General features: G+C 42.0%; 1 protein-coding gene across 10 annotated transcripts in view; it reads right to left on the bottom strand.

The window, feature by feature from the left end:
* The window catches only part of MAGI2 (membrane associated guanylate kinase, WW and PDZ domain containing 2), a 3,248,720-nt gene that overhangs the window by 93,634 nt on the left and 3,138,996 nt on the right, over positions 1-16,090 (bottom strand). For all 10 annotated transcript variants that reach the window (XM_069628034.1, XM_069628038.1, XM_069628036.1 and 7 more), the window contains one exon: positions 4,026-4,164. In XM_069628034.1, coding sequence (XP_069484135.1) covers positions 4,026-4,164 — 139 coding nt within the window. The remainder of the gene's footprint in view (positions 1-4,025; positions 4,165-16,090) is intronic.

The following is a 16,090-nucleotide window of genomic DNA, read 5'->3' as shown; positions in this document are numbered from 1 at the left end:
CCCTTATAAACAAAGTAACGTGGTGTATGTGCAATGAGTAATCCAATCAGGGTGCTTCAATGATTGAAACTGAAGAAGGGACTAACAATGTCAATCAGGATGAAACCTGACCGCCATATTTAAATGTTGTAAAGGAAAGTAAATAAACGTGTGAATGTCTTGCTGCAGTACAAGGAAAATCTCTATCCCGCGATATAGTGCATGGGATAGAATGTAAACATTAATGGAGAAAATTTGCGAGGCAAACAGAATGAGAATGGAGAAATCCCGTCAAAAAAATGAGTCTTAGGCGATAAAGAAAAAAGTGAGCAAATAAAGAAAAGAACCGTAAAGTACGGTCTAGAATCGGGTTTAACGGCCAATGGGATCAATAGGACCATATCCACACAAGCTATTAAGTTTATACAGGAAATTCAAGGCTAAATCACACGTTAATGTGTTTCACAAATGTATGTACGGGCAAAGAAAAACCTTTTTAAAGAGTGACATATTTACAATTTGTCTACGAATGCAAAGAGGAGGTTATTATTATTTGATGGTGGAAGCTTGCTCTCATCTCAGATTTAGGTTTAGAATAGGTGTTTTTTCTTCCCGCATACACAGTTTAATAAACACCCTTGAACTGTGATCGCTTTTGTCTGTCTTTACTGCTGCCACCATGAATTCCTTACATTTCAGAATAGCCAGTCACATGCAGAACACACATGACTCGTTATTTATACCAGTTATTTATACCAGTCTTTCTTTACTGGCATTCAAAGTCGCTCCGGAATGTACACGTCCGAGGGAGCATAAGAAACAGGAAGTAGTAATATACATGACCCATCAGTCAATATTGCCTAGTCCGATATTGATCAAACTGCCACATTTATCATTATGACCATATTGATAAAAATGTTATTTAAGATAAAGAGATCAGTTTGGTGATCAATACATTTCTACTATTGATTGCTAAAGATAACACATAAGATTGATTCTCAATTTCTATATTGTGAAGAGAAACCATACATTAGACGTTTATGTGATCTTCACAAATACATGTTCATCTCTTTGTCCTTGCTAAGACTGAAAAAGGTTGTTCTCATGCAGACGAGACATCTGCATTCTTGCTGTCTGTGAAAAAATTCTTGATCTCCCCTTTTGAGCTCAGATCAGAGAAGAGATTCATTGTGGCACAGAGCCATGAAAGCAACAAATAAAATCTTACTAAACGGGAGTCAATTACTTTAACAAAATCGTAAAAAAGTTAATACAGATAAAATGGTGTAAAAACAGCCTGCTGTAATAAACATGATGAATAACAGCCGCAGTTACAAGGGATTTGTGTATTTCAACAGCGCCTGACAAGCCGCAATTAATAATTCACTCTTAATCACAGATACAAATTTAAAACCTTAAAAGCTAACAAATGCAAGGAAGGTATGAAACTACTCAGAAATATATGGGGTTATTCCTAAAAAAAATCCTTCTAAATGTCCATGCAATACTACGATAGTTGAACACTGCATGGATGTTGGAAGGGCATTTTGCACTCTTGCAGAAGTAAAGTGCATGGGCCAATGTTTCTACCTTTGCATTATAATTATAATAAAATAGTATTAACACTTCCTTCTCAGTGCAACATAGAAGGGATATGTAAAAAGGAAGTAGGTTACCTATTTAGTTTGAAGGGCAATAAAAACAATATTTGGAAGTAGATGACAATTTTTGTTCAATTACAGTGAAACCTATGTTCTTGAAATGTTTCCTGATGATGTTCATGTCAGTTGACAGTCCCTCTACATTTTATAAATCTAGGTTTCATTGAAACTTAAAACATATTTTCCTCTACCTATCAAACTGGCTGTAATTAAACTAGTAGAATTTCCTAGGTTCGGTCTTGAAAAGTGCCAGTTGGGCAAAACACGTGTTTGTGTCAGGCATGGATATGGATTAACTGCCACTAAGATTGGAAAAGAATAATAATAACAAATTGTGGAAAATGTAAACAATTGTTTATGAGATGTAGCCCTTGATGGACCTGTGAGGTCAGGCAGACTGCCTTCACAATTATGCTAACAAGACACATAAAAGTGATATGTCTCAGAGTTCATCAACCATCAATGTGGACAAGTTAACCTAGGTCTCAAAGCCATCCACTGTTGTAGGAGCCTGCAACCTGCGGCTCCCCAGATGGTTTGCACTACGACTCCCATGATGCCTCTCCATTAGCTAAATGTGCTAGTGCCAGTGGGAGTTATAGTCCAAAACAAACGGAGAACCAAATGTGGCAAGTGATCTTGTGGGTCAATAGAATGAACGACATCCCTCTAAAAGGAGGGAGATATTGTATACCACTAAGGTGACTACGGAGAGCCATGATGGGTCGCGATGCGGTCCTGAAGATCTTGCTTACACGGTGCACGCTGCACAGGTCTTTCCTTCTACTTACGATCAGTAGGACGCAATCGACTGGATCACAACTCCTTGTGGTGTCATTCCACTGTTCCTCCATTACATTAGGATCTTCTATACATAATAATAAGCATACTTTGGAAAATTGCTATGCGCTTGAGTCTAATTGATTCAGAAAATAATTTGAATGATGTTTTATTTGGATTGCAATTTGCCAATGCCAATACGGTTCCCGTGCACAGCTATGAATATTGGAAAGCCAAAACTCTATTGTTTTTTATTACACAGTTTCAATTTTATTTGATCAATTATGTGTTCTTTAATATACCCATCTTTTGCTGGCGGGACCTAAAGAGTGCAATTCCTCTCTTACCGATGTGATACTTCTCACAGATTTGAGGTCCTTTAAAAACAGGAATGGCAGATTATTTGTATCATACTTTCTGAGACACATAGAAAGGTTTCTGCCTATATTGGAAGGGAGACATGCCAGGCAATTTTTTTATTGCAATTTTAAATATGCTGCAGAATACATAGAGATTAGAGTCTATATTTTAATATAAGATTGTATGTGTCCAGAGGCCTGCTCACCTTATCTTTTAAATTTTAATGTATTCATACTAGGCTACCTAGCATCAAATTTCCTTTTCTAGCTGCCTGCACCGAGATTCCAGGAACACTGTTTGAGCAACAGGATAATATAGAGGAATGTAGAGGGTTGAAGAACAGTCCATTGGTTTTGATTTACTTCAGACTGGAGGATATTCAATATGTGTTCCTGGACCGTGGGGGCAAGTTGGTCCCGATGTACTTCCCTTGGTCTTCCACCTGGCAGAGTGGATTATTTTTTACAAAGAAATATTATTTTGAACTCATATTGCGTTTTTTTTCTCCTATGCCCATATTTATCCAATTTTTTTAATCTTAATAACTTAAAATATTTAATAGGGAAATTTCCTTGGTGGCTTTCTGATCATCATAATATGCAATCTTACGTTTGTGTTTTGCTGAGATTTTTAAAAACAAAAAGAAAATCTTTTATACTTTTTTGGCATACTTATTTTTAATATGATCACACAAAGTCGCGAGAAATCCATCTCGTTTGCATTTCTAGTGACGAAAAAGTGTAAGTAGTCACGCATAATATTGAGTTGATGACCTAAAAAAGACATGAGCAACAGAAAATGTATCCTGACTATTGATTTTTAAGGTTTTTCAAAGCAGTGGCGGAAACATTTTTTTCTCGCATAAAGTTGAGATGCTTCAGTAATTGCTTTGGTGGCTCACAGTAGCAGTCAGTAAGGCTGTATCCTCAAGACGAACATGGAGATTACATCCTGATCGCCTCCAAATGTATGTGAGAGCACCTCATTGTTAAAGAGAACCTAGTGGGGTGGGGGATTAATCAACTCTCTTGTCTCAATTAATAGATCCGTGTGCAGTTCAAGGATCAGGTGGATGGTCTGCTGGACAGCACATAGATTCATTTGGATAATCATCTAACGGACTGACGGGGGAGTGTATACAATCGTTTCTACAGCAATAACTATTAAATTTTAATATGTGTTTAATTGAAAGACCTTAGATGTACAATACCGGAGTTCATAAGAAGAACAAAAATGAAAACCCACCATACTCCGGCACCTGCCCGGTTCCGCGTTTCAACAGTAACCGTACTTTCCTTCCTCCGGATTTGATTAGCTCTATTGCTCGGGCGTGCGTCATATCCCTCGTGCTTTCCCCGTTGATTTCGATTATTTGATCTCCTACCTGTTGGGTGAAAGAAATAAGAGATTGAATGCAATACAATTCTCATTATTGAAACAACAAAGTGACTTAATAGGTACAGATTCAGAGGGACATTTTGGGATCAATGTATTCCAATGCTTTCGAATGACACCAATGACAGACTCAGTAACAGTAAACACCACAGCGGCAGAATAGGAAGCCTTAAAACCCCTGATTTAGGAGCTAATGGCCATTAATGTAGCAACAAAGGTTGTTTATGCAATAGAGAGTCAATCATATGATATGCCTCCATTAAAGTTTCACCTTCATCACTATATACCACTTAATGACAGTGGTCCCCCGATAAACTATGGTGTGTGAGCCTGAGTGGTGCTACCCAAAACCATGCAGATGATTTGGGGTTATCAGACTTTGGGTAGTGGCGACCCGGTTGGAAAAGTGCATGTTAGTCCTGGTGCTCCTCGATGACCCTCGATTCTTTAAACCTGAATGTCTTCTCGTCTCCTTTATCACAGGTGCCCAGGGTTGGTGGTGGGGTATTGCTCTGACTTGAGTCACACCTGGGCGTCGGGGAGATCAGCGGCAATCAGTCTGGGACCATTTCTATGCCTTTTGTCTGGTGTTCATTCTAGCATTCCTACAGGTTCTGCATTCTGCATGATCATTTCCAATATGTGCATAGCCCTATCCTCCATCTCATAACATCCTTTGTCATTCATAGGGTGACAATCAAGTGAACATCTTAGCAAATTAAAGGCCATACAAAAGGCCACTTTCTTTCTGCTTTGCAGAGTGTATGCAGTCCAACTGGCTCCAGCTAAATGCGAGGCGATCTTTTGAGGGGTTACAATGGGTCTATAAATCTCGCCTCCCAATCATCCCCCCTGCTTTCTTTCATGCCAGCATTGTGTTAAAGGATAAGGGAAAACTATGTGAGTTTGGAGTGGGATAGTCAGTGCTCCAGATAAGATTTTGGGGTGGGAGTATTTTACTCCCTATTTTTAAACTTTGAGAGTAAATATGACTTTTCTCCTTTGCAAGAGAGTAAAATGTATGTGACATCCAGCCGACGTGTACCAAAACTCTATGGGAATCATAACTATGCGGCAGCTTTCTGCATTGTGACAGAATACACCTTTCATTATTTCTCTAAGTTCTGGCCATTTGATCTCTCCTGTATATATTTAAATGTTGAAATCACAGGAACCTAGCCAATTCCATAGTAAAGCAAACATGAATTGCATTGTGTGTTTTGAGGTTCGATAGCAAAATTGTCTTTTGATTAATGAAAGTCCTCATTTCCTGGAGCTATTACTACCAAATGGTATGCCAATGTTATCATACAACAATGCAGGGAGGCAAGGACTCCATGCTGAATTCTATATCTAATCTAATGGTGAAATGATAATTTATATAGCGCTTTTGGCAAAGCACTGTAAATAGAACATATTTATCACAATTATCACCAAACCAAAGTCGGTACTCCTTTATCGACCTTAAAAGGCTGAGTTGGACTTGTCGTGATTTGAACTTGCAACCTACAGATCCCGCACAGATTCCAACAATGAGTGCTCAACTAGCTAAGCTATATTATTGGCTAACATCCTCCAGAGGTCGGTTAACTGAGTATCGACTAAGGTATAATAATCACAGTACCTAGATGTTGGACGAACCATTCATGAAGCGCTACATACAGTTAAATACCTATCTGGATATCACAGGGACAGGTTTTGTTATTTCAATTACCAATGTAACGTTTATTTCTTTTTGAACAGTGCGTGAATTTAGTGGAGAGTTAGGTTTTTGATGTTTTAATTGTAGTCTTGAAGATTTGAGAGGCTACAAAATCTGTGATTAGTGTAATGACAATTACTCACCCTAGAGCAAAGACTCTGCTGATACTGACCATTTATAGTAATGTACCCCATTGACTGCAAGGTTGAATGGATGTAAACTGGATTATGCATAGTCACCATTTTACACACTGTTTTTATAATTAGAGTGTAAATTAAATTCTAAGTGTAAAAACAATGTGCCTCTGCATGATAATGCACACAGCACCGGAACAAAATACAATAATGGTTTTGCTTTCACTGGAAGCAAAAGCATAATTTGTTACAAAATATGAATTCTCAATTGCAACTTAGTTTTACATCTTATTAATTATACATGCACAGTGCTTGTGGAGCTGAATGAAAAGAAAACATTCCTTTTATCAGTGTGCAGTTTCTTTTTTTGAAAGGCTTCAGAGAAATACATTCTGTTTCAGAGGTGGCTTGCAATTACATCCATTTATATAAATATCAAAAGAAGCCTTCTGTTTTCTGTCAAGTAACCTGGCCTTTGCACTGCCCCCTGCTCTAAACCTGTGTGTAAATGTACACAGGAAAATAATAAAGCTGTCGTATTTACACGATTTTCATGCGTAATAAAGCCTAGTATGCACCTTATCTGGAGGCCTGGGGATAGTATCCTTCATTTACAGCTGAAATGTAGTACATGTGAACTTGTATGACATTGCAGCACCCACTCCATCAGAGGTGTGTCACCTCCTCCTCATGGGAGTCTTGGAAGCCCAGCTTCTCCATGGAACAGTGTTGTTGGGAAAGCCCAATAATACTGACACCCCAGGGAACAAGGAAGCCTACAGTTTGGGGGTTGAGGGGAGCTAACTGGTCATGGAAGGGGCCACTTCAGAAACTGGGTGAGGCAAACTTGGAGGCTCCACCCCTTCTGTTCTACCCCACGGGTTGTCTGGCGTGGGGACCAAGTATCAAATGGTATATTTTAAAGCGCAATATGCCAGCGAGAATTACAAAGTGATCGGATTGAAAGACAACATACACATTTAGTTGCTTTGATTATTTTTATATCTAAAGACAGGTATTCGATCAGTTGTCACCCTTTAAGCAAAAGTAACCACCATGGGACAAGATGGTAGTACAGAGTGTTACAGAGTGCCACAAATCCAACTTCCGCATGAGACACAAATCATGCGTCTGTTAATTATGCCATTATATGCCACTATAAAAACATGTCATGCTGACTAGGCCTACACATTTCCATTCTAGCTGCACCAAAATATGCCAATATTTCAATACGTGAACATACTCATGTTTGCTTTGCACATAATGCCAGCAATGATACTATAAGAAACCAAGTAAGGATATACTTCTCGTGGCTTTGCTGTTAAAAATGCCATTCCCCAACAAGAAAACATTTCCAAAGTGGTTGCACAGTGTGGATCAGTCTAGACACGTACTAACACTTACCATGCTTACTTTACAAGAGATGCCACGCAAAAAGTATCAAGCCACAGAAAGAAATGGCTAGACTGGCTGCACCAAAATGCCAGTCTAGCCACGCAATAACACATATCATGCTTACTTTATCATAGATGCCCAGTAAATGGCATGCTGCACAAAATCCCCCCTTCCACACATGTCCCTTTCCCACCCCCCCTCCAAAATCAACTCCTCAGCCCAGCATTACACAACATTCACTCACTCACTCACTCACTCACTCACTCACTCACTCACTCACTCACTCACTCACTCACTCACTCACTCACTCACTCACTCACTCACTCACTCATTTAAACATATCATTCACTGTACACTTAACAGGCGCACCTATACATTACACACACACACACACACACACACTTCTTGAGCACATGCTTGCATACATACATAATGACAGGGTTAGAAACTGAGGGGAGCTGGGAGCTATTTGGCTCCTGCTTGTAGCCAAGCAGAGCCTGGTTAGCTTGACACCAGCCACTAGAAGGAGCTACTTTTGGGTCCTGTGTCCAACTGATGCGAACAAACCTACCTATGTGAATTTACCTCTGTGCAACATTTGATAAATAAACATTAGGACTATAGAGCGTTTAAAGCATATGGGTTCATAAATAATGGACAAAATGATAAATTTGCATCTTATGTGGAAGTTAGATTTGCGGAACGTGATGTACTAGCGCCTTGTGGTAGCTCCTGGTCACTGGTTAATGCTGGCTACCCAGGAGCTGCTTTTAGCTCCCTCGCCTCTGTGCCACAGAAAAAGCAAGTGTGCAGACCAGCCCCCTCCCTTCGGACGTGAAAGAACACATTGGGCCTCATTACAACCCAGGCGGTAAGTTCCCTACTTTACCACCATGGTGTAAACTCTGTTTACACCATCGTGGATGGCGGATTTACCTCCCCATTCCAAGGTGAGTGGGGCGGTAAATCCCCATTCCCCATTTACCCTTCCCCATTCCCATTTTTGCCCCATAGGGCATAATGGGAGTGGGGAAGGCGCTAATTACGGCACCCTAAATTACGGTGCCGTAATTAGCACCAAGGCGGGTTAGCGCCTTGCATTTTAACGCCTGCTAAAAGCAGGCGTTAAAATGGTAATCAGGCGTTAAGGGTTAATGGCGCCGACGGCCCATAATGTTGTTATATGGTGGCTGTGATCTGTGGGGGAGCAGACCGATGTGTGCATTTTATTTTTCTAAGGCAGAAAGGCGATGTAAGCCTTCTTGAAACTAGCAACTTTAACGTTTTACTGCGTTTGTGCAAATACACAGTAAAACCTCAACGCCGCCAGTTTCAGGAAAGACTTCGATCGTCTCGCTGCCGAACAAAAAACAAGTGCGCAGAGATGTGATGTCAAATGGATGATGTGAAAAATGTTCAATTTATTGGATTAAAGAAAGCCCAATTAGGTAAAAGGGGAGGTGACCTCCAACTGAAGCTGAGGCAAATTGTAGCAAAATACATATGCAATTTACGGTGTGTTCAAGCAGGGCTCAATTCTGAGCACGAGATTGGCGTGTTTTTATGATGTTTTGCTTGTATAACTGTGAGCTAACGGTGGCAAGAATGACATGCCCGTTTCCAGTGGTTTTACACTTATGCCACTTTAGGGCTTTTCAGAAAATCTAATCTCAATGCAGCCATTTACAGCACATTTTGGTGCATTGTGGGTTTGACCTATTTCGATATATATTTCTACTTTTCTTTATTTCTAACAGACTCGATACATTGAGAATCTTGCTATCCAATCAGCACATGAACACATATTACACGACTTATTTATGATCTGCAGGCCTGGGGAGGGTTGATTCTCTGGTGGGGGAGGACCATTAGGTCTTTAATATGATTTGACATTAGCCTTGGTGATTGAGATAGATGCTGTTAAAGGATAGTTCCGGGACTTTTTTTTTATTGTCCCTACGGGTCGGCCATGTGTTTGTAAGCATAAATCGGTAGATCGTAGGAAACTTTCCTATGGACCTTACCCGACTTTTCGCCCATTATCGCACTCGAAATCAGCCTCCATTTTGTGATAATCCTATCATTCCGCCGCATCGACCTGGCTCACCTGCCTTTGCGGCACTAAATCAAATCCCCCGCCCCTGAGCCTGACATCAGCAGACGCGTACTGCCCATTTCAAGCACGTCTCGTGTCAACAATCGCTGCGCCTCAGCTATTGACGTGTTGCCATGGAAATGGCAGGACGCCTCTTTCCCCAATAAGTATAAACAGACCGTTTCACAACATACAGCAGCAGATTTTCGATTCCATTCCTCTCTCTGTGTTACTTTGAGTATTCTGTGACTCGTTTCAGTGCTCTGGTCAGCTACCTTCGCCGCTTGTAGCCCGTGTGAACACCTGTACCATCTCTGTAAATTATTTTACTATCTTTACCGCACAATGGCCACAATAATGCCGTATATGTACGAGCCCGAGTACACCGAGGAGGAACTACTGGAAAGGCAAGCACGCGAAAACGATGGGGATTCGGACGGCAGTTGGGAGGACCAGTCAACGGATGAAGAGCCTGGACCATGTCGCATGGACGGCGTCTCCACCTGGTGCACGTGCAATCGGTGCGAGCTAATGCCAACTGAGGAGGAGAACTGCTGCTGCCGTGAAAATTCCGGGTGCTTGGCCTACATTTCGGAAAGTGAGCAAAGTCTGCAGGAAGGCGAGCAAAGTCCGCAATGCATCACCGAGCTGCCAGAGTTCAGGGAAGCCTGCCTCTCACGGACAGTGTTGAGGATGATGATGGTGCTTATGCACGAACTTCGTGGCACTGTTCGTCCGCGTAATCCGAGTAACGAGTAAGTATACTCTGTTTGTGATGTCAGTGATGCCACCACTATTTCATGGTCGTCTCCCACATATAAAATTACATTTACATATCATTCGAACGCATGTAAATTGGTTCCATATAGTGCATTTTCTAGATATAATTTTTTTCTAAGAAAAATGACATGTGTTACCTGAATCGACATTGATAAGAAAGTTTGGTCAGTTTAATACAGTTTGCATCTTTTTTTTTCACAGGTGGTACAGGCTGGTGGCCTATCGTTGCTTCACTTGGTGGCTTCACGGGAGGCTCGGACACCGCGTTCGGAGAGTAATACCTGCCTGTGCGGTACTTGCCATTAGACAACATTTCCCCAGTGACAGTGGACAATACCGCGGATTTTCCCTCGATGTGCTGCAACCTCAACTTTACAATGTGTAATGTTTATTATTTATGTTTAACTAAAATCTAAAATAAAGCCCAACATATATTTTAACAATGGTTGTTTTGATTTTTTAAATGAATCTAGTGTGTCTCCGTTGAATAGCCTTCCAGTGCCTTGTCTTGTCACACCACATGTCTCCGGCCAGCATCCTCCCTCACGCTGGCCGCACACCTTCAATCCACATAACCGTTGAACCCATATATGCAGCAGTCATACATATATTATTTTGTGGGTTGGCATCAAGCGTTGGCAATAAAAAGCTGTTGGATTTTATTGATACAAAACATGGTTATAGGTAAATAATAAATATGGTTGATCATAATAAATCCTCTTTTTGGGCACCGGGTACAGAGATGACCCCCATATATTCTCCTGGGAGGGTGAGGTATTTATAAACTCACCCCCCTGCCTTCCATGTAGTAGATCCTGCAGCCATCCTCTTACATTCAGTTAGATGGCCTCTCCTTGGTGAGGCCCTGCGGCAAACGGGTCTTGTCTGCACGACCACCGCCCCGATCCACCCCCCGCCCTATCAAAGGCAGTTCGCACCGGGGTACTTGCGCTGCTGGCAAGTGGAGCTGTCAGGGAGCGATAAAGGCCAAGAGGTGCCAAAGACCATGTACACTTCAAAGTGGTCTATAGAGCATGGGTTGTTGTTCCCATGTCTACCTCCAGACCCCGTGTCTCCTGCCAAGCATCCCCCCTCACGCTGGACGGCCCCCTGCAATCCACATAAGTGTGTCTCCATTCACGAGTCTTCCTGTGTCTTGTCTGCACGACCACCGCCCCAATCCACCCCCCGCCCTATCAAAGGCAGTTCGCACCGGGGTACTTGTGCTGGCAAGTGGAGCTGTCAGGGAGCGATAAAGGCCAAGAGGTGCCAAAGACCATGTACACTTCAAAGTGGTCTATAGAGCATGGGTTTGTTGTTCCCATGTCTACCTCCAGACCCCGTGTCTCCTGCCAAGCATCCCCCCTCACGCTGGACGGCCCCCTGCAATCCACATAAGTGTGTCTCCATTCACGAGTCTTCCTGTGTCTTGTCTGCACGACCACCGCCCCAATCCACCCCCCGCCCTATCAAAGACAGTTCGCACCGGGGTACTTGTGCTGGCAAGTGGAGCTGTCAGGGAGCGATAAAGGCCAAGAGGTGCCAAAGACCATGTACACTTCAAAGTGGTCTATAGAGCATGGGTTTGTTGTTCCCATGTCTACCTCCAGACCCTGTGTCTCCTGCCAAGCATCCCCCCTCACGCTGGACGGCCCCCTGCAGACCGCATAATGCCACGACATATACACGTCATTCATTCACAAACACACCCCTGTTTCGAATTCTTTATAACCCACTTCATATTTCTAATGAGAACTTCTTTGCGCTTTGCTAGTCAACCCGTGAAGGTGCTGGTTATCTGCTCTTCGTCTCTGTGAACTTCCGTGACCACTTTGAGCAAACTCGTCAGTTTGCAACCTGTGAACTGCTCCCTGTTCTACGACAAGAAACTACTCTGATCCCTGCATCTAACTGTTTGTTCGTCAAGGTAAGTCCATGTACCATAATCATTTTGCGTCCAATTTTTTAATTTATATCTATTTGCTAGTAGTCATCAAATTGCATCCATGTTTTCTTTTCGTTCACGACAGTACATGCAAGGAACTAGTCACATGTTCTGAGTTTAGTCAAATTACTTTTTCTATTTTTTGAAAGTTATTGAAATACTTATCCGCATGTGAATAACGTGTATAGTTCCAAGAACCAAAACGGACCTTGCATTGAACCTTTTATGTGTCATTTAATGTTTTAACACATTGGTATTCATAGAGAATTGTTGATCTTTACTTTTCAGAACTTTCCATAATGCCTGCCTGTTCCATTGGCGGTTGCCCTTCGAAGACCCATAACAAATCTGAAGGTACTATAATGCATGTTTTCCCTAAGACAATAGATCAGATAAGAGAATGGGTCCGATATTGCGGATATCCAGCCTCTGAGATAGAAAGTAGAGTCCTAGAAGTCTTTGCGGACAAGAGGGGTGATCGATACCGCATCTGCAGCAGGCACTTTAGCCCAGACATGTACTCCACATCATTGCTAATAAAGAAGAAAACACCGCGAGCGAGGCGAAAATTGCTCTCAACCGCTATTCCCACTCTATTCGTCCACATCCCTCCACTGGTGAGTCAAGTTTACGTATTTATCTCTCGGCATTGCGGTAGTGTGTAGCATTAGCTAACAATAATTTCCCCATTTATGTATCCACTCAATATGAAGGCGGAAGATTCTCCATCCGTGTCGTTATTGCAGTCATCAGCCACTTCAAGCGCCTATCGGGTAATCTTACTTAGCTATTCTGACACTGACTTGTTTTAGGCATGTAAATCAATAGTTTTAATTGATCGTGTAATTATTTTACCTAATGGTACACCACAGTACTCGTCCTCTAGTCTTTGTTTTCAGTTATAATTATTGTTATCCAAAATAATGCAAGTACTGTCTTTCAGGGAGATGCTGAGGAGTCCAACGCATTGACGACAACCGTAGATGTCACTCAGATGCTCGAGGTACGTTTCCGGACAGTTCCATCGATGGAGATCATCAGATCTTGCATTCTTGTAGCGTGATTGTTACACACAATGTTTCTTTCGTTTTTAGCCATTGGTATGTCCTTCTGTCGTCGCCCTCCTATGTGTCTTCTTTTTTCAATATTGTGTTCATTACTAATGAAAGTCCTATGTTTCAGGGAGTCGATGGAGCATTAGTCCAAGAAGAAGGGGGAGCATGCAGTTACGGGTCGGCGCAACAGTTTGCAGAAGTGTGCACCGCAGTTACAGCGTCCCTTGATGTTCTTATGCATTTCGAGGTATGGATACTGACAGATCAATCATGCGAGATCAAATGACGTGATTACATCCGCTATACTTCCTTCTTTATTAACGCAAGTACTATGTTTCAGGGAGCTGACGGAGCTTCTTCAACAAGAACATCACCCCTAGTAGTTGATGCAGATCTCTGGGTGGTGACACTTCCAACGATGGAGCAAATCGAATCATATTTAGATATCCATTATTTATTTTAGACAACTGATCATTTGTGCAGGTCTATTTAGATGAGCCGTTGACGCCTGCAGAAAGTTTATGTTCTTTTAAACAAAATAGAAAACCATACTAATGCAATTACTGTGTTTCAGGGAGTTGCTGAAGCGTCATCTTCAATAATATCATCAATGGAAGTCTATGCGGAGCCCGAGGTATGGATCTTGACAGTTCAATCTAACTAGATCAACAATGCGTGAACTATTGTCGTTTGAATGTTCTACACAATGCGTTCATTCGTGTTTTGCTATTGAGATGTACGTATGGGTATTGGTCCCCAAGTACATTTTGTGTTTTCAATATTATTATACATACTAATGAAAGTTCTATGTTTCAGGGAGTCGATGGAGCCTCAGTGAGTGATGGATGTGCTTATCATGAAAATATAGTCGTTGCAGCGCGAGAGGAAGTGGAGACATGCACACACGAGTCGGAGCAACAGCGTCCAGATGTTGAAGTTCGAGGCAAGAAAGTTTCAAAGAAAAGAAAGCAAAAGAAGGTTAGTGTCCTGTTCACTATATTATGTTGTCTTTCACTGTCAATAGTTCAATACTGTAAGTTGTGTTTAAACTGAACATCCCTTTTCTAATCTGTCCTCTAGTTGCGAGTGGGTGTAAGAACTAGATCTACACAGACAGTGAAGCGAACGAGAGATGTTGCTTGTCAAACCTTTTGGCAGGGACTTGAGACTGGAGATGCATCGTGCCAATGGGAAGAATATGAAGTGATTGACAACGGAGCTATACCACCACCAGCCATTGATAGTGAATGTCCTCCTGGTAGTTTGGATGCAGTCGGAGATCAATTCACAGAATCCACACCCGCAAAAAATAAGAGCGCGCGAAAGTTGAAGACATTGTTTTTTTCTCCCATCTCCGGACAAGGAACAGATGTTGCAATGGAAGAGAATGAAGTGGACGACAATGAAACACCATCAATATCACTCAGCATAGCGGAAGACGATATCAGAGATTGTACCTTTCATGCGAGTGACATGTCCTCAAAGTTACAGGCCGAACCAGCTGGGATGCAGAGTGACAGTATAAGGAAAGAGGCCAAATTCATTGTATTCGATAGCTGTTTGATGGATATTATTATGATGATGAAATGTGGGCATTGGGTTGGTGGGGAAGTATGTGGGGAGCCATTGATTAATGTGACTCGTGCAATTCGAGGCACTAACCTTAAAATACATGCCACCTGTACACAATATCATCCGTTCGCATGGTCTGCACAACCCATGCTGGGGCAACTGCCAGCAGGCAATCTACTTTGTGCAGCGGCCGCACTTTTTAGTGGTTCAAGTTTTAAAAAGTTACAGTATTTCTTTCAGTTTGTGGGAATCCATTTCATTGCGAAAAGTCAGTTCTACAAATACCAAACCGATTATCTATTTCCAGCCATCAGCGAAGCTTGGAGAATGGAAAAAATGTCAATGGAAAGTACATTCGCGGGCAAACGCTTCAGGCTAGCCGGTGATGGACAGTGCGACAGCCCAGGATTTTCAGCCAAGTACTGCACCTACCACTTTCAGGACATGGAAAGTAAGAAAATTGTGAGTTCGGTGGTCGTGCAGGTGTCACAAAGTACATCCTCAGTGGCCATGGAGAAAGTTGGCTTTGTAGCATCATTGCAAGAACTACAATCGCGGGGAATGGTGATCGACCTGATAGCCACGGACAGACACGTTTCAATTGCCAAGACAATGAGAGAAGAGTACAAAAATATAAATCACCAATTTGACGTATGGCATCTTGCAAAAACAATCAATAAAAAATTGTCGGCTGCAGGAAAAAAAAAAGATATGCAAGGTATTTCACAGTGGTCCAAGTCAATCAGCAACCATCTTTGGTGGAGCTCAAAAACATGTGAAGGGTCGTTGGAAATTCTACTGGAAAAATGGCGGTCAGTAATGTTGCACTGTAGCAACGTACATCGATGGTCGACAAATGAGCATTTCCACAAATGTGAACATGGCCATTTGTCCACAGAGGAGGCACGGAAGAAGAAGTGGTTGATTCCTTCATCACCCACTCACAAGGCCATTGAAAAGATTGTATTTGATAAAACTATAACAAGAGATTTGAGGGGACTCACGGAATTCTGCCACACAGGAGATTTGGAGGTGTTCCACAATATGTGCCTAAAGTACAGGCCCAAAAGATTGCATTTTGGCATGGAAGGCATGATAAATCGGACTCTTCTAGCGGTCTTGGCACATAACCATAATGTTGGCCGTCAACAAAGTAGGACGACCGGAACTTTAGGGACGCTTTGCTACAATAAGGCCTTCACTAAAAGAAGTAAACAATGGGTGATCAAACCAGTGT

The sequence above is a fragment of the Ambystoma mexicanum genome, chromosome 12, assembly GCF_040938575.1.
Source record: "Ambystoma mexicanum isolate Mex_15411 chromosome 12, UKY_AmexF1_1, whole genome shotgun sequence".
Classification (NCBI taxonomy): Eukaryota; Metazoa; Chordata; class Amphibia; order Caudata; family Ambystomatidae; genus Ambystoma; species Ambystoma mexicanum.
This window is presented reverse-complemented; position numbering and strand designations above follow the sequence as displayed.